This window comes from Triticum urartu, chromosome 2A (assembly GCF_056163025.1).
Source record: "Triticum urartu cultivar PI428250 chromosome 2A, HENAU_Tu73, whole genome shotgun sequence".
Classification (NCBI taxonomy): domain Eukaryota; kingdom Viridiplantae; phylum Streptophyta; class Magnoliopsida; order Poales; family Poaceae; genus Triticum; species Triticum urartu.
Genome location: NC_141874.1, coordinates 763,276,375 through 763,295,920, shown reverse-complemented (window position 1 = coordinate 763,295,920; position 19,546 = coordinate 763,276,375). Strand labels below are relative to the sequence as shown.

General features: G+C 48.3%; 1 protein-coding gene across 1 annotated transcript; it reads left to right on the top strand.

The window, feature by feature from the left end:
* The first annotated feature begins 10,519 nt into the window (after window positions 1–10,519).
* LOC147988021 (uncharacterized) lies at window positions 10,520–11,212 on the top strand. The gene has a single exon (XM_087542581.1). The coding sequence runs from the start codon at window positions 10,520–10,522 to the stop codon at window positions 11,210–11,212; it is 693 nt and encodes a 230-aa protein (XP_087398707.1).
* The last annotated feature ends 8,334 nt before the right edge of the window (window positions 11,213–19,546 follow it).

Below are 19,546 nucleotides of genomic sequence, written 5' to 3'. Positions count from 1 at the left end.
GCGCCAGCGCCCTGTTGTTGCGCCAATCGAGGACTCCTGCAAGGATCCTGCGCATGGCCTACCACCCACGCCTCCGCGCCAGCTGCTGATTGGCGGCGTCCCTCCCACGTCGGGCCTCGGATCCCCATCTGCTGCCCCCCCCCCCCGCACGATCGTTGGTGACTGGTGCTTCTGATCCTGTCGGGAGCCCCGGGATCTGCGCCTTGGCTACCACCCACCCCGACAGCCTGGCGGTGCATGAGGATGTCGCTTCCATGGCCCCACCTGGTTTGGCGCTTCCTGCCGCTGCCTCACGTTCCATGCATGGGGAAAGCCCGCCCCCATGCAATGTTGGGCAAGTCTCCTCGCATGCCGCACCTGCTAGCCAGGCCATGCATGAGCCAACTGCTGTCATTTCGGTCCAAGACCAGGCACCAGCCCCTCCCCTCCAGCAATTCATCGAGGCAGTGCAAGTCCCTACCGTTGCGCTGCTCCCATCCCCTGGGCCCCGACGACGACGTGCCATCCCGATAGACTTCACCCCGCGCTGGAGCGACCGGATTGCCAAGGCGGACCGGGGCCTTGACTCGGAGACAAAAGCGAAGCGCGTCCTCCTTCATCGACTCAGGATCCTCAAGGACGATGAGCCCGTCTCTGCCAAGGCTCTTGAGCAGTATGCCAAGCTCTTTGCCAAGCCTCTGGCTGCAGACGTTGTCCGGGCGTTTGCGGACTTTTATGGCTGGTCGGTGCCCCGCCAGTTGCTTGAGAGCATCACGCCGTCGACTAGGCCTAAGACTGAGCCACGCCTCGTCGAGATTTGACTGTCGCATTTTTCGTCACCTTCTAGGCCCCCCCTCTCTCTATGGATAGTACAAAAATTGTATTTTGGAACGTCCGTGGCTTGAATAGCCGCGCGAAGCGTACGACTGTCCGAAGCACGCTCTCCGCTTCCCCTCCTTGTATCGTTTGCCTCGAGGAAACAATCCTGTGATTGAAACTTTAGGCCCCCGCTTCCAGGATTTCTTCTTTCTTCCCGCGGACGGCACCCGTGGCGGAATTCTCATTGCTTGGCAGCGTACCCTAGCGACTCTCTCCAACCCTTCCATCGGCGACCACCACGTCACGCTCCTTGTGACATCGCCCTCCGAAGATCAGCACTGGTGGCTTACGGGAGTGTATGGACCGCAAGGGGACACCGATAAGATCACCTTCCTCAACGAGCTACACGATCTCCGTGACACTATCGCCGGCCCTTGGTTGCTCGGGGGAGACTTCAATATGATCTTAAGCGCTGAGGACAAGAACAACAACCGGCTGAACCGTCGCATCATGCATCGTTTCCGGCGCTTTGTGGCGGACATGGAGCTCCATGATATGTACCTTCACGGCCGGCGGTACACGTGGTCGAATGAGCAGGACTCCCCGACGCTTGTGCGTAATGACAGAGTGCTCTGCACCCCCTCCTGCGAGACGGCGCACCCCACTTGCATGCTTCGTTGCTTGGCCTCCACCACTTCCGATCACTGCACCCTAATGGTCGACTACACCCCGCGCTCACGGGCCCCCAGGCGTTTCCATTTCGAGCGGTTCTGGCCCAAACTTGAGGGCTTCCAGGCCGTGGTGACTGGGGCGTGGGCCTCGGTGCCCCCGGATCCAGACCCGTTCCAGCGCATCTACGCTCGTCTCAAAGTTACTGCCAAGCACCTTCAAAGCTGGAGCGCTAAGAAGCTTGGCCATATTACGATCCAGCGGATGATTGCTCGCGAGCTCATCATGCGCCTGGATGCCGCGCAGGACATTCGCCCCCTCTCCCCGGCGGAATCTTGGCTTCGCCGGGAGCCAAACTAGCCTACCTTGGTCTAGCTTCCTTGGAGCGTTCTATTCAGCGCCAACGCACAAGATTTGCCTGGCTCCGAGATGGGGAAACTAACTCTGCCTTCCACAAGATCCATGCCGTGCATCGACAACAAAAGAAATTCATCGCCGAGCTGCGTGTTGGAGATGATGTGATCCGCAACGAGGAGGGCCTTGCTCGCGCGGCCTTTGAGCACTTCTCGGGCATCCTTGTCACTATCGATGAGCGTCCTTTCACCCTCAACCTTGGCGTCATGGATAGGCGCAACTTCAACCTCTCCGAGCTTGAGAGACCTTTTTCCAAGGACGGGATTTGGAATGCTGTCAAGCAGCTCCCCACGGGCAAATCGCCAGGCCCAGATGGATTCTCCTCGGAGTTCCTTCGTTCATGTTGGCCAATCATCAAAGACGACTTTTGCGAGGCCTTTGATAAGCTCTTCACGGGCAACGGGCGTGGCTTCCAGAAGCTCAACGAGGCCCTTGTTGTTCTCCTGCTGAAAAAAGCTGACGCTTCCACGCTCTTCGATTACTGGTCGATCAGCCTTAGTCACCTCGTGGCCAAGCTTTTCGCTAAGGTGCTTTCGCTTCGCCTCGCTCCGAGGCTCGGTGAGCTTGTCTCCACGAACCAGAGCGCGTTTGTGGCTGGGCGCTCGGTTCACGACAACTTCCTGCTGGTGCAACAGACAGCTCGGTACCTCCATCAGATTCGCGCCCCGCGAGCTATGCTCAAGTTGGACATTGCTAGAGCTTTCGACTCCGTCTCTTAGGCTTTCCTGCTCGAGACCATGCAGCACCTCGGATTCGGGCATCATTGGTGTGAGTGGATCTCCATCCTTCTCTCTACGGCCAAGACTCGAGTTCTCATCAATGGGAAACCAGGCCCACCGGTCCTCCACGAGAAGGGGCTACGCCAGGGCGATCCCGTCTCCCCCATGATGTTCGTCTTGGTCATCGACACGCTAAACACCTTCATGCAACACGCGGTTAGCATGGGAGTTCTTCGTCGCCTTACCCCCAGGCGGATCGCCTCGAGCATTTCCCTATTTGCGGATGATGTTGTCTTATTCTGCCAGCCGGACGAGGACGAGCTGACCTCCGTCAAGGCCATCTTGCACACCTTTGGGACGGCATCCGGCCTACACACTAACTACGCCAAATGCTCGGTCACCCCCATTCAGTGCTCTGATGAGGCTACGTCTGTGATGGGTGCAACCCTTGCATGCCAAGTGTCCTCCTTCCCGGTCAAATACCTTGGACTGCCGCTCTCAATCCGCAAGATCCATTCTTCGGCCCTCATGCCCTTGATCGACAACCTTGCTAGGAAGCTTTCCTCCTCGCGGGCCTCGCTTCTCTCACGTGGTGAGAGACTGGCACTTGTTCGGCACGTCCTCACGGCGATGCCCGTTCACATCATGCTTTCAATGGCGCTTTGTCCCACCATCTTGAAGTTGGCGAACCGCATCATTCGGGATTTCTTCTGGCACGGCAGGAAGGATGCTAGGTCGGGCAGCTGCCTCGTTAACTGGCAAAAGGTGTGTCGGCTGCGACAGCTTGGGGCCTCGGCATCCGTGATTTACAACGCCCTGGCATTGCGCTGCGTTCACGCTGGCTATGGCTACAGGCCACCAACCCGACGAGACCCTGGAGCCACCTTCACCTGCCCGTAGCTTCTGATGTGAGACAGATCTTCCGCACCTCAACTTCCTGGACACTAGGCAATGGCAACAAGTGTCGTTTTTGGATCGATCCCTGGCTCGACGGCTCCTCCATCGCCGAGCTTGCCCCCGCCCTGGTCGCCCTTGTTCCTAAGCGACGCTGCTCCCGTCGGCTGGTTTCCGAGGCAATCCCTGACAGGGCCTGGATTGGAGACATCCAAGGGGCCCTGGGTGTGGAATCTACCGTCCAATACGTGGATATCTGGCGGCGCCTATCTGGCATCTCGCTGCAAAACTCACCGGATTCCATACGCTGGAAATGGACCGAGAGCGGCACCTACACCGCCAAGTCTTGCTACCTTGCGCTCTTCCATGGTTCAATTGCTTCCCCGACTTGGAGCCTCACCTGGAAGCCCTGGGTGCCGGAGAGAATCAAGATCTTCCTCTGGCTTGCCGGCCTCGACCGTTGTTGGACCTCCGCTCGCCTTGCCCGCCATGGTTTACCCCACAACGCCGCCCGCGCGCTATGTGACCAAGACGTGGAGACGAGGCATCACCTCCTCATGGGGTGCGTCGTGGCCCACACAGTGTGGTATGATATCTTCTCCTGGTGCCGCCTCACTACGCCTCCTCCAGACGGCACCATGGACTTCTATGATTGGTGGACTATGGCCATCCATGACTCCTCGACGGGCCAGCGCAAAGGCCTTGCCTCCCTCGTTGCGCTAACTGCATGGAACATCTAGAGACATCGCAACGCGTGCATCTTCGACGGTGCAACCCCCTCCACCACCCTCCTCACCCATAGCATTAAGGAGGAAGCTCGCACTTGGGCCAACGCCGGTGCTCGAGGGCTTAGTTCGATCATTGGTGTAACCTGACTTTGTTGTATGTGGGCTGAGCAACCCCCTTCCCTGCTCACTGCGACCTCATAAGCGCCTTCCAGTGTACGCTTAGTGAGGTTCGCCTCTGTTTGTTCTCCTCTTTCTATCAATGGAATGATACGCTCCGCGCGTATTCGCGAAAAAAAATTAGTACTGAGGGGGGCTGACCTCTAAATAAAACATCGTTGCAAGCAGGAGGTGCTTCCAGTGGTGGCAGGGGAACGAGGGTCAATCTTGCTTTCTATCAGAATAAAGGCTCAATCTTGCTCTCTTGGATTAACCTTGAGCCAAGGACAATTGTATACTTGGAACAAGGGTTCACAGTTAAACGAGAGCGCAACAATTATATATCCACTTCTTCTTCGATACAACCCCTGAACACATCAATGGACGAGATCTGTCCATACCCCTTCATAATAAAGGGTAGGATGGTCTTTCCTGAAAATACGTCGCGAAAAGCTGTCCCTGGTTTGTGAAATTGCTAACAGCCACCGGAACCATCACCGTTTGGTGATAATTATGTAGCGCAGTTGTTTATCACCTAGAGTGGACGTATTGTAGATGTTTTTTTATTAGAAATACTGTAGCAGATCAAAACTGGTACTGTACAACCGGACCGGACATTCTAGCTAAAGCGTCTTTTATATTTTAATGTGTTTTTTTTCATCTTTTGGAATATTTTTAAAAATACGAAACCTTTTTCAAAACTTGAACTTCTTTTGGAGACGTGATCTTTTATTTGAAATTTCTGAACCTTTTTTATGAAAAATACTTTGATTTTGTGAACATTTTTCAAATCTTGAGAATAGTTTTTCAGAATTGTAAATATTTTTCTGAAACTGCGGACATTTTTTCAAAAAGACGAATAATTTATCAAATTTGTGAACATTTTTTTTGAAAACATGTCAGTTTTTGAATTTCCAAACATTTAAAAATGCAAGCACTTTTTCAAATTGGCGAGCATTATTGGGAAACAAAAACACATCATTTTTTCAAATTGGAAAAAAAGTGTTCAAGGTAGTAAAATTTCCATACACACTTTGAAATTCCAAAATTGTTGACAAATTTCAGGAAATTGTTAGGAAAAAATAAAATGTTTATGTTGAGTGATAGTGACGGGAATTACAAATACACTCATCTAACTTGTATGTTTTAGGCTATGGATAAATGATCCCAGCGTCTTGTAAGAGCCTGACATGGACATATGAGGCATCCATGTCAGGTTTGAATGACTTCCGATATCGTTTACATGTTGCGACACGTCTGACCATTTATCGACCTATTTTCACCGAGAAAACTCTAGAAAATGCAAAACTTCTCAAAAATCAAAACAACTTGGCATAGTGCCTTGAATTGGTCATAGAAGCCGGTGGAAAATATTGGGGCTTATTTGACGGTTGTCGAAAAACAACGAGCTTTCAAACGGACCCTTCTGGCCCTATCTGAACACTCTACATTAAACATAGTCTTGGACATCCTTAAAATGAACCCCACTTTTGCAAGAAGGTAGGCATGCCCATGGTAGGCATATGCCTGGTTTGGACTATTTTCGACACCATATGCAAGTAGTGACACATCCGGTCATTTTATCGGCCTTCTTAACCATGAAAACTTCAAAAAATGCAAAATTGGGTGAAACCCCAAACAATTTGGCATTGTGCCTTAAATTGGTCAAACGAGGCCATGAAAAATGGGGCAATTTAAGGATGTCGAGAAATGAGGTGCTCCCAAACATACCCTTCTGGCCTATCCGAACACTCTCCATTGAACATGGTATTTTTTGGAAATATCAAGACTGCCCCCGATAATTCATCCTGGAGCCCGGGCTCAGCTGCTCCCGATCAGCAAAAAATTCAAAAAAAACTAGAAAAATTCAAACAATTCCAAAAATAATTGTGTGGTAGATAATTTGATGCGTGAGGTCCGCTCCAAATTTCAACTCATTTGGATATTTGAGTAGGTCTCGGCAAAAAGGACAAATCGGGTCAAAACAGTTCGTGAACAATAAACTTTTTTACAGACCCTAATTTTGTCTTTTTTGCACAAACTTGCTCAAATGTCCAAATGAGTTGAATTTTGCAGAGACCCTCATGCATCTAATTATCAACCACACAAATAAACTTTGGAATTTTTGAAACTTTTGTATTTGTTTTGATTTTTCCCATGAGCATGGGTGCAGCTGAGCCCGGGTGCAGATTCGCCGCACTCGACAGCTCCCCACTTTTGCAAACAAGTGGGCATGCCCATGTTAGGCATCCGTACCTATTCTGAATGATTTTCGACACCGTATGCACATTGCAACATGTTCTGTCATTAATTGTTATTTTTTCACCAAGAAAACTCTAGAAAATGCAAAACTTGTCGAAAACCCATGCAACATGGATTGGTGCCTTGAATTGGTCATACAAGGCCATGAAAAAAATACTGAGGGAATGGAGGCGTACCATGGGCATGCCTATACCTGGGCATACCTCGGGCCAGGCCGGGCTTCGAGCTGGGGCAAAAAAAGTCCGATGCTAAAAACCCAGGCCCGAGCCCGACCCGGCACGACCATCGGGCTACTAAATCGGGCCCGAGCCCGAGAAAGCCCGACATGGCCCGGTCGGCCTAGCTATGGTTAAAATTGCATTTTTTGCAGGCCCGATCCTAGCCCAATCTACTCGTCGAGTTCATTTTCCAGGCCCGAGCCCGGCCTAGGATTTTCGGGCCGGGTTGGGTCGGGCCATCCGGGCTGGGCGGCCCATGGCCAGGTATAGGCATGCCACCTGCTGGCAAATGTTGGGGTCATTTCAAGAATGTCCAAAAAAAACACCATGCGCAACGTAGCATGTCCGAGTAATCATCCATGCCAGGTTTGAAGGAAAAATGTATTTTAAATCATTATTCATATAGATACTTAAAAATGTCATTTTAAGTTTCTAACATAACTAATAAATAGGAAATGATAGAATTGAAAACAACAAATGCTTTTTAAAAGCATTTAATAAATATTTAAATGAAAAAAGAATTAAAATCATGATTTAAAAGAGTTACTTAAAACTACTGCATTGGTATTTCAATTTTTGTACAGGTTTCAAAATAATAATAAAGTTTTAAAAGGAAAAAAGATAAATTAACAAAAAATGAGAAAAATGAAATATAGAACACAAAAGAAAATCTTAGGCCTTGCCCAACTAAGCGACGGCATCGGTCCTGTCAAGCGACTATTGAAATTTGTTCAGAATTTAAAAAAATCTCATTTTCACAAAAATTGTTCACAAATCAAAAAAATGTTCCGGCAAATTTAGAACACTTTTGATATCATATATTTAGTCTCATTTTTGAAAACTGTTTAGGAATTTATTTTTTGTCCGTGCTCTCAGAAAATGTCTGTTTTCACAATTTGTTTGTGCTGTCCAAAAAATTATCCGCATTTTGAAATTCTGAAAAAATTAAAGACACAATTTTTTTTGAAATTTCCTTACAATTTTCAAAAATGCAAATAATTTTAATTTATGCAGAAAATTTGGAAACAACGAACCTTTTGAAATTTTGGGCAACATTTTGAAAGCGTGACCAGTTTTTGAAAAAGGCAGAAAAAACGTAACAGGAAAAGGAAAATAAATAAATAAAAAGAAATTATGAAAAAAATGACCATTTCACAAAGTGTTCGTAAAATCTTTTTAAATTTCCCAGCCCGTCACTTACTTAATGCGCCTATCTTTAGATAATCTACTACAGGTACGCTATCGCAGCGGTTGTGGACTCATGTAACGTTTTAAGTGGCCGTGGGTTCGATCCCCAGCTTGTGCGATCATTTTTCGCTATTTCCCATGGCATGCCACCGCAAATGGGCCGGCCCAAGTAAGCTGCCCGGTGTATACGGGGGGACTCATATATATTGAAGACTTCACCCTTTGGACTCATAGGCTTAAGAAACTGAGAGAAGACAAAAGATTGCTGCCAATTTTTGGTGAATGTAGCAAGACTTCCACAGCAACAACTATGCATAGGTATATGTGTAGTCTATAACTCTATACAGACTCCAAAAGCCGATAAATTTTACATTAGAAAATAGTAAGACCGAAGATACGTATGAAGTAGGCACTTTGGGAGTATGCAAGCACTAATGATCATCTACCGTCCCATTATCGATGGATGGTCCGGATGTGTGCGGTTGAAACTCAGCAAAATTGCAAGTACATTCTGCATTCACCCCCGGCAATGGAATTAGAGAATGTTTGGTTGATCACACACTTCGTTGTGTTAATTATAAATGGCTCTTAACAAGATCCTTCTGCGTTGTTATCATCGACAAATCATGTTAAACACCATCAGCAAGATCATGGCATGTAGTAGGCTACCTCGTGTGTATCACTACTCTAAAATTTTCTACTCGAGATAGTAATTAAAATGTGTTGAGGTAGCAAGACTTGTATCTCTTGTATCTGTCAACTATCCGCCTCCTCTGTGCGCCTCCTCGCTGGCTTGCGAGCAGCGCTCCGGCATGGCGTGATTCTGAAACCACTTGTAGTTTGTGAACATTGGAGGTGGTTTTGGTTTTCAAACTGCGGTGTTTCCCCCACCTATCATATATTTAGCCCCCTCCTCCGTCTTCACTGCACTCCTACTCCACCGCCGCCACTGAATTTCTCTGCGCTTACTCGAAGAGACAGAGATCTGCTGAGTTCGAGGGGAGGAGTCTTTCCCGCCGGTGCCCCCATCCTGGCACCGCCGCATCTGCGTCGTCTAGTGTACTATTGACATCAATTCCTTCGCTGGCAAGCTTTCGCCAACCAGTTCTTACTTTGGCATGTGACTTACAAATTTTCTATAACTTGCCATGACATTTAGGAAACACGATTTTCCTAAAATTGCCATGTGATCATTAGAAACACTTTCGAAATTTGTCTTGTTTGTAGAGAACAATTATCCCTAAACTTGTGATGCAAGTACTTTTACATATATTTTTTAAATCCTCGCCTTGATTTGTAGGAATAAGAATTATCTCATGTTGCCGCATGAGCAGTACAAACCTTTTCAAAATTTGCCATGATTTCCAAGGAACAAAATTATCTAATTTTATCCATAAGACTATTTGTCACAATAATTTTTGTATGTTGCTGTTGTTTTATAGTACTCCCTCCGTTCCTAAATATAAGTCTTTTTAGAGATTTCAATAAAGACTATATACGGATGAATATAGACGTATTTTAGAGTGTAGACTCACTCATTTTGCTTCGTATGTAGTCCGCATTGGAATCTCTAAAAAAACTTATATTTAGGAACGGAGGGAGTATATGATTTTGTATCTAGACAGGTGGTAGTTTTTTGGCTATGTCATGGGAATTTTGTATGTTTGTTTTGTGTTTTGTTTCAATATACACACAAAAAATTATTTTGCTCTTTAGCATGGCAAATTTACGCTGCATGTCATGGCATTTCTGTTATGCTATACAGCATGGCTACTACGTGTGCATTTTTGTTGTTTTTAAGGTATGACAATTTTTTACACTCTACGGCATGAGAAATTTATACGTTTATTGCATGAAAAATTTATAATTTTTAGCATTCGCAAAAAAAAAAATTTGCACGATTTAGAAATTGTACTTTGGGCCTGGCCCGTCTCGCCTTGGCGCGAGGCGCTCGTTGGAATCAGACTGCCCAGCGTCGCGGTGAGGCACGATCCGGCTTAGGCTGAGGGTATCGTCGCGCCCGGACTGGAATTCTTGGAGGACTCGTTTCCGGACAGCACAAGGAAACTCCGTCTCCACCATATTACTCCGACGAAACCAGGGACGCAAACACGGCGGACCCGATTGGCAACATGGTCGTAGGAACGTGCTGCCACCGTGCAAAGCAAGCACGCACTGAGCTCGTCGACATCGACTCACCGCGTGCCCTCTCCGCCCACCCCAACTGGTGCGTAGGAAGGATTTCCTTTCCTGTTCCTCTCGATCGGATCTCGATCCATCATTCCATCATCATTAATCGCAGAAGATCAACAGAAAATCATAGTTGTGTTTTGCTTTTGTATTACTGTACTATTATTAAGACGTATACTCTGTTGGGATTCTCCTCTTCTGTAATACTATCATCTCATGCATCTAATCTTTCTGTATGGTTATATGGTTAAAAGAAAGTCTCACGTGATACGACTCGTTATGCATGGCTTGCAGGAGAGACTGGGCCAACCTGACGGACGGGCCAGCGGGCAAGATCGCTGAGCGTCTCCTTGTGGACGATGTCTCCGACTACCTCCGCTTCCGCGCGGTGTGCAGCCAGTGGCGGCGATGCACCGAGTCCCCGCACGTGCACAACTGTATGGACCGCCGGTTCCACCCCCGGCGGTGGATCATGCTCCCATGGCGGACCTTAGACGACATCTGGAAGTGCAAGCGCCGCGACTTCCTGAACGTTTCGACCGGGGAGCGCATCCAGGTGGACCTCCCGGAGCTCCGGCGTCAATTCTTGTTCGGGCCAACCTCCGAGGGCCTCATCATGATGTGCGACAAGGGCACTTACGCCATCCAGCTCCTTAATCCGCTAACCCGGCAGCTCATGGCCCTCCCGAATGCGACCACACTCTTGTGTTCGCTCAACCGCGAGGATGTCAGTTGGAGCAATAGGCTGGGAAGATTGCGAATGTACGCGGCCGGCCTCGCAGATCACTCAAGTATAGCGCTTGATTTCCACGATTATGGACAAGTGTTGGCGATCGCCAAGCCCAATGTTGAGCGATGGAGCCGGTGTGCGCTGCCTGGTTCCGATCCCATGATTACAGCATTGTCCTTCGCAGGCCGCTTCTATGGCGTCACCAAGAAGGGCGTCATGGTGATGGACCTCACGGCTGCTGGCTAGAGGCCACAATTGGTGGTGGCGGTCGAGATGAATGAAGATCTCTTCCTGTTTCACCGTGGCTTTGTGAACCTTGTCGACAACGACGACGAGCTGATTTTGGTGTGTCGAACGAGAACCAAGATGCCATGGTACAAGACACACCGGGTGGATCTAGACGCAGGCAAGACAGTGCCCATGAACAGGCTGCATGGGCGCGCCGTGTTCCTAGGTACTGGCCGCACGCTATCGGTGCCGGCCGGGCTGTCCTCGTCTATCAGTGCTGACACAGTGTACGTGTGCCGCGACGGGGACGAGTCGACTGACTACCAGCCAAGAATTAACGCCTACCACCTACTGGATGGAAACATGGAACATGAATTCCGCGGGGACACCATCATCGACTATTTATCGTGTTACGTTTGTGGTTCAGAGGATAGCATGGTTCGTGACGTGCTAGATAGCAGTGCTTCACGAAAGCGAAAGGCCAACCCAAAAGTAATAGGGAATGAATGGGTCAACTAGTTGAGCCCAGTTCAGCGAGACCCAAGTAGCAGTAGATAGGCATCAACCCGGACAGCTAGAACGTACGATGGATGGACGGCTCTCTCTTCTCCCTCCTTGCTCTTGTATCTTTTTTTTATCAAAGAAGAAGGGTTTCCCCCCTCCGATTCCATTAAAGGGAAGCCAAAAGCAAACTACAAGCACCAGCCTTTGTTTTAAGAGGACCCTAACTAGCGTTGTACATGCACGAACTGCAAACAGCTACCGCTGCTGCCCAACAGGCGCAAACGAGTGAATAGCAAAAAACTACTACGCGTTATGGGTCATCGTTCCAAAAAGTTATCGTTTTTTTAATCTTTTCAAAAAGCTACCATAAAATTGTTTAGCTGTTCCAAAAAAGTACCATGTCGCACTGATGACTACTTTGATTAACTTTAAACGTTATTATCACAGCTCGGGTCCACTCGTTAGGTTGACCGTTTGATTTGACTGTTAGTTTGACCATTGACAGGTTATGACAGGTGCGGCCTAAGTATTTTTTAGCAAACAGGTCCCTGAAACAAAATATAAAAGTAATCAGGTCTCTGAATTTTTTTTTAAAAAAAGCAATCCCGTCCTCCTGGGGAGCTCGTCGCCGGAGCCGGCCAGCACCACACCGGCGAGCTCGTCAGGGCCGTCCAGCTCTGGCCGTGGCCGGCGGGAAGCAGCAGCTGCGGCGGGCTGGAACCGCCCAAGCTCCCTGGCTGCTCCCCGCCCGAGCTCCCAAGGCTGCTCCCTAATAACCCAGAAGTATAGGGGATCGCAACAGTTTTCGAGGGTAGAGTATTCAACTCAAATTTATTGATTCGACACAAGGGGAGCCAAAGAATATTCTCAAGTATTAGCAGTTGAGTTGTCAATTCAACCACACCTAGATAACTTAGTATCTTCAGCAAAGTATTTAGTAGCAAAGTAATATGGAAATAACGGTAACAGTAGCAAAAGTAATATTTTTGGGTTTTGTAGTGATTGTAACAGTAGCAGCGGAAAAGTAAATAAGCGAAGAACAATATGTGAAAAGCTCGTAGGCATTGGATCGGTGATGGAGAATTATGCCAGATGCGGTTCATCATGTAACAGTCATAACATAGGGTGACACAGAACTAGCTCCAATTCATCAATGTAATGTAGGCATGTATTCCGAATATAGTCATACGTGCTTATGGAAAAGAACTTGCATGACATCTTTTGTCCTACCCTCCCGTGGCAGCGGGGTCCTAATGAAAACTAGGGATATTAAGGCCTCCTTTTAATAGAGTACCGGACCAAAGTATTAACACATAGTAGGTGACTATAGACTTGCAAGATAGGATCAAGAACTCACATATATTCATGAAAACATAATAGGTTCAGATCTGAAATCATGGCACTCGGGCCCTAGTGACAAGCATTAAGCATAGCAAAGTCATAGCAACATCAATCTCAGAACATAGTGGATACTAGGGATCAAACCCTAACAAAACTAACTAGATTACATGATAAATCTCATCCAACCCATCACCGTCCAGCAAGCCTACGATGGAATTACTCACGCACGGTGGTGAGCATCATGAAATTGGTGATGAAGGATGGTTGATGATGACGATGGCGACGGATTCCCCTCTCCAGTGCCCTGAACGGACTCCAGACCAGTCCTCCCGAGAGAGATTAGGGCTTGGCGGCGGCTCCGTATTGTAAAATGCGATGAATCTTTCTCTCTGATTTTTTTCTCCCCGGACGTGAATATATAGAGTTGTAGTTAAGGTCGGTGGAGCTCCAGGGGGCCCACGAGGCAGGGGGCGCGCCCCCCACCCTCGTGGAAAGGGTGTGGACCCCCTGACCTTGATTCTTTCGCCATTATTTTTTATTATTTCCAAAAATAATATCCGTGAAGTTTCAGGTCATTCCGAAAACTTTTGTTTCTGCACATAAATAACACCATGGCAATTCTGTTGAAAACAGCGTCAGTCCGGGTTAGTTCCATTCAAATCATGCAAGTTAGAGTCCAAAACAAGGGAAAAAGTGTTTGGAAAAGTAGATATGACGGAGACATATCAACTCCCCCAAGCTTAAACCTTTGCTTGTCCTCAAGCAATTCAGTTGACAAACTGAAAGTGATAAAGAAAATTTTTTACAAACTCGGTTTTCTCTTGTTGTTGTAAATATGTAAAGCCAGCATTCAATTTTTCAGCAAAGATTATGACTAACCATATTCACAATAACACTTAGGTCTCATGTTTACTCATATCAATGGCATAATCAACTAGCAAGCAATAATAATAAATCTCGGATGACAACACTTTCTCAAAACAATCATGATATAATATAACAAGATGGTATCTCGCTAGCCCTTTCTGAGACCGCAAAACATAAATGCAGAGCATCTTTAAAGATCAAGGACTGACTAAACATTGTAATTCATGGTAAAAGAGATCCAGTCATACCCAATATAAATTAACAGTAATGCATGCAAATGACAGCGGTGCTCTCCAGTTGATGCTTCTTAATAAGAGGGTGATGACTCAACATAAAAGTAAATAGATAGGCCCTTCGCAGAGGGAAGTAGGGATTTGTAGAGGTGCCAGACCTCGATTTTAAAGCAGAGATAAATAATATTTTGAGCGGCATACTTTCATTATCAACATAACTACCAAGAGATGGCGATATATTCCATGCTACACACTACTGGAATCAGGTACTTTGCCATCTCCCAGCTCTTTGCCGTCAGCTAGCGGACGGCAAAGAGCTCTTTGCCATCAGCTACCGAAAAGCAGACGGCAAAGAACTGGCTGATGGCAAAGACCTAATTTGCCATCAGCCAGTTCTTTGCTGTCCGCTAGCGGACGGCAAAGAATCTTTGTCGTCGGCTAGCGGACGGCAAAGAGGAAGGGGGCCCCACTGACGAGCTGCTTTAAAAAACCTAATGCCCCTCCTCTTTGCCGTCCGCTAGCAGACGGCAAAGAGAAAATAAGCAGACGGCAAAGGGGGGCGGACGGCAAAGAGGGAGGGGCCCCACTAACGTTAACGGCCGCGCCCACCCCGCCCCCCCTCTCTCTTTCTCTTCTTCACACGCGCGTCGCCGCCCCCAGCACTCGCCGCCGCCCCGTCGCCCCACCACCCCGCGCGCCGCCCCACCGCCCCCCGCCCCGTCGCCACTGCCGCCCGGCGCCCCACCGGCCCCCCGCCTCGTCGCCCCCGTCGCCCCTGCCGTCTGGGCGTCGCCGCGCCCCGGCGCCCCGGCCCCCCCGCGCCCAACCGCCCCGGCCGGGCCCGGCCCCGTCGCCACTGCCGCCCCAGGCCGCCCCGCCCCCCTCCTCCACCCCAGGTGAGCTCTGCCTCTTTTTTTCCTTTTTTCTGTTTTTTTAGTTTTAGGTTTTTGTTTAGTTTAGATTTAGTTTTAGTTTTAGTTTTAGGTTTAGTTTTAGGTTTATATGTTTAGTTTTAGTTTAGTTTTAGGTTTAGATTTAGTTTTTTCCTTTTTCTGTTTTTTTAGTTTTAGGTTTAGGTTTAGTTTAGTTTTAGGAAAGAAGAAGAAGAGAAAAAGAGGAGAGGAGGAGAAGAAGAAGAGGAAAAAGGAAAGGAAGAAGAAGAAGAGGAGGAGGAGAAGAAAAAAGAAGAAGAGGAAGAAGAAGAAGAAGAAGAAGAAGAAGAAGAAGAAGAAGAAAGAGGAGAGGAGGAGAAGAAGAAGAGGAAAAAGGAAAGGAGGAGGAAGAAGAAGAAGAAGAAGAAGAAGAAGGAAAAAAAGGAAGAAAAGGAAGAAGAGGAATAAGAAGAAAAGGAAAAAAGAGGAAAAAAACCCGACCCGACACGGTACCCCGACCCCGACCCGGCACCCCGACACGACACTCCGACCCCGAGACCCCGACCCCGACACCCCGACCCCGACCCTGACCCCGACACCCCGACCCCGAGCCTGACCCGACACCCTGACCCCGACACTGACACGGCACCCCGACCCCGACCCGGCTCCCCGAGACCCGACACCCCGACCCCGAGAACCCGACCGCGACCCCGACCCCGACACCCTGACCCCGAGCCTGACCCGACACCCCGACCCCGACATCGACACGGCACCCCGACCCCGACCCGACACCCCGACCCCGAGACCCCGACCCCGACCCTGACACCCCGATCGACCCCGAGCCTAACCCGACACCCCGACCCCGAGCCTGACCCGACACCCCGACCCCGACACCACACCCCGACCCCGAAACAGCACCCCGACCCCGACACGGCACTACCCCGACACCGACACGACACCCCAACCCCCCGACCCACCGACACGACACCCCGGCCCCCCGACCCCGAAACAGCACCCCGACCCCGACACGGCACCCCGACACCGACACGACACCCCGACCCCCAACACATCCCAAAAAGGTGTTCTTTGGCCTTGCAGAGGCCGACGGGGTCATATATTTGTGAATTATTAGTTAGGTCATATATTTTTCGATTTTGTTATGAAAAACATCATATCTAATTGTGTTGATCGGGTAGTTTTAAATGTGCAGTTGTTTCATCGCTGCGAGGTTTGGTGTTCGACGACCTCGCCGTGCATTTGACGAGCTCGGCCCCTTCGTTCGTGGGTGAGCACAAATGACATGTCTTCCTCCCCCATTAATTATTTGATCTATGCCGATGAAACTTGATAGCTAGCTATATATGTGTCTTGAATCATCAGTATGCGTAACCAATATGTGTCTCCCGTTCGAAAGCGTCATAGTTATAAATATGCATGCATTTGCATATTTATAACCTTTATTCTTTCGAATTGTCCAACGCTATCCATGGACAGCCCGAGTATGTGTAGATTGGGTTCGTTTTCCCATATGCTTTGCTCCGGATCCGACGCATAAATTTCATCAGTGCCTCCCCTGTTGTTCTCCGGGTACACATCCTCTCTGTTTATTGCAGAGACGTGTATCAGGAGAACAACGGGGAGGTGCTGCCGAAATTTTGCGTCGGATCCGGAGCATAGCATGGAAAAATGAACCCAATCTACACATACACGGGTGGGATTAGGACCTATCATTACCTATTAGAGTGTAGGTTGCATGGACGTAATAAAATTGACAAAGTAGATCAACTGATGAATATATACATGGTGAATTACATATATAATTGTTGTGTGTCCAGTAGCTCTGAAAGTCAAGATGAGTGACCGTGCGTGGATGTATACCGGTCACACTGGTCAGAACAAATGGAGCGCTGAATGGTTCACAAAAACCAAGGGGTTTGTGCAAGCCGCATTTGCAAATGGCCAGAAGAAAACCTGGTGCCCCTGTTTCCGGTGCGGCAATTGGGAAAAGAAGACAGAGGATGAAATGGGAAAACACCTGCAGAAGAGTGGTTTTACGCCCGATTATACGGTGTGGACATTTCATGGTGAGTCTGCCCAACGTGACCGAGCTGAGGTGGATCGTCGTCGCACCGACGAGCATGGTACCGGGATGGAAAACATGGTGCAAGACTATGATGATGCTCGGGATCCAGACGAGGAGATGGAGGAATCTGCAAAGGCCTTCAATGAAATGTTGGAGTCTTCAAAACGTCCGCTCCACGAGCACACTGAGCTTTGTCAGTTGGATGCCATCTCATAAGTAATGGCTCTGAAGGCTCAGTTCAACTTGGGCAGAGAATGCTATGACACAATTATGACAGTATTTGGACGCTTTCTACCCAAAGGCCATGTAATGCCTGCAAACCTGTACCAGTCGGACAAAATCCTCCGTGCACTGAAGATGCCCTATGAGAAGATACATGCCTGTGAGAAAGGATGTGCCTTATTTAGGCTTGACTATTGCCTGGTGAGGGTCGGCTTCCAGAGGTTGGATTGACTTGGGAGCACTACTTGGCTGCCCCGGCCCCGCCGGGTGAGATTATCGACGGTGTCTTGTGCAAGACGAGGGCAGACATGGTGATCAGAAAGTTCTGGGTAATTGCTCCTTTACACAATTAAAAATCTTCAACTAGCTAGTTATTAATTGTACTAATCAATATTGTCTCATTTGATTGCAGACATTCTACAGATGTGAGGAGGGATACGAGGAGGAGGCGGCAGATGTTATCCACAAGGAGTGCAAGCGCCTACTTCAGAACTTACGGCATGAGGTTCGGGTGTAGGCTATTCGAGACTACTACGCCAGGTGTGGTATCAAGAAGCCCAAGCAGGAGTGCCGCGATAAGTTCTTGAGTAAGGAGAAGTACATGAAGGTAATTCTTAAGGGCTTGTACTTACTTCCCTCATTTAGTAATTCATAGCCGTAGTGCTCAAGTTTCTATTTGCTAACTTAGGCCCCTCCGAGATGGTGTGCGGATCGGATGGATTGTTGGGAGGTGTTGGTCAATGCGTGGTGCTCAAAAGAATGGCTGGCCACCCACGAAGAGGCCAAGGTCAAACGTGCCCAAATGGAAGGTGTGCCACACCACCAAGGCAGCTCCAACTTATTTCAGTATGGGCGGAACTGGGTATGTGGATTGCTTCATGATTCATGCAATTCATTCATCATGCTAGCTTTAGCCCTTTAATTACTAATTTACTTTGTTTCTCTCTTTCAGGCATGCTACAATAAGGCGGATAAGGTGCCAGAGGTGTACGACCTGTATGCCATGGCCCACACTGGCCCTTACAAGAAAGTCAAGGCATTCTCTGCGTCTGACCTCGATGATCCAAAGAACTTCACCAACATCTCCGCCCACGACAAGCTCGTGCAATATAGAGATCAGGGGAAGGCGAGGAAAGGGGAGGACTTTAACCCGAGCCAGGGTCCCATTGATACAAAGCTGCTGGTGATATCTGGTGGCGGGAGGTCCCATGGCTCCATAGCCATGGGAGATGGACTTATCCGTTGTCCTAGCACTCTCCCGGAGATCAAGGCGCGCCAGTCGAGCTCCGCTCCTGAGATAAGGCCTCGTGAATGGCCAGTCCAACTCGCCTTCAAGGTTAGTTATACGTACTCAGCTATCTTTCTCCATTACATTGTGTGCGCTTCCATCAATGATTACAAATGTTCATGTGAGTGGTGTTGCAGGCTGCTATACAGAGTGAGAGAGAGATAGAACGGAGAAACTTCTGGCGGAGGCGGCGGAGAGGCAGCGGGAGTTGGAGGAGAGGACGACAAAGATGTTGGAGGAGGAGAGGGCACAGAATGACATGCAGGCAAGGGCCATGTACGAGCTCCTTGTGGTAAGTTTCTTCTGCAGATTACTTGCTAGTCTTAACATTTGAGTCTCATTACTAACTAGTATGACTCTGTTGTGAAAACCAAATGTGCAGTCTGTGTGCGAGAAGTCCGGTCAGACCACTCCGCCGATGCCAGTGATTGCTCCTGGGAGCACGGTGAGTTTAATTTGAATGGACATTACTTGCTAGTCTTAACATTTGAGTGTCATAATGCTAACGAGACATTGGAAATGATCTTTGGTGCAGCTTAACTCCAGAAACACATCGGGCGATCCTTCTCCAGCTACCGGCGCGAGCCAGCCCACTCCTACATCTTCGTGATCACGGTAAGTTTCTCTAGTGTTTTGCTTAACAAATGCATAAAGACCTAGACTTAGCTTTATTTCCTCCAATATGCTTACCATAATGACCTAGAGTTAGCTTCTTTTCCTCCAAAATGACTTAATAAGCTTACTGACCTCATAAACCATCCATTTTACCTAAGTTAGCTCTAAAACGATATGTATTAGCTTACTTATGTCAAAAATTGCATAATTAACTTAGTTAGCTCATAAAGGATCCATTTTACCTAAGTTAGCTCTAAAATGACTCATTTTACCTTAGTTAGCTTATAAGTGATCCAATTTATCCAAGTTAGCTCTAAAATGACCCAT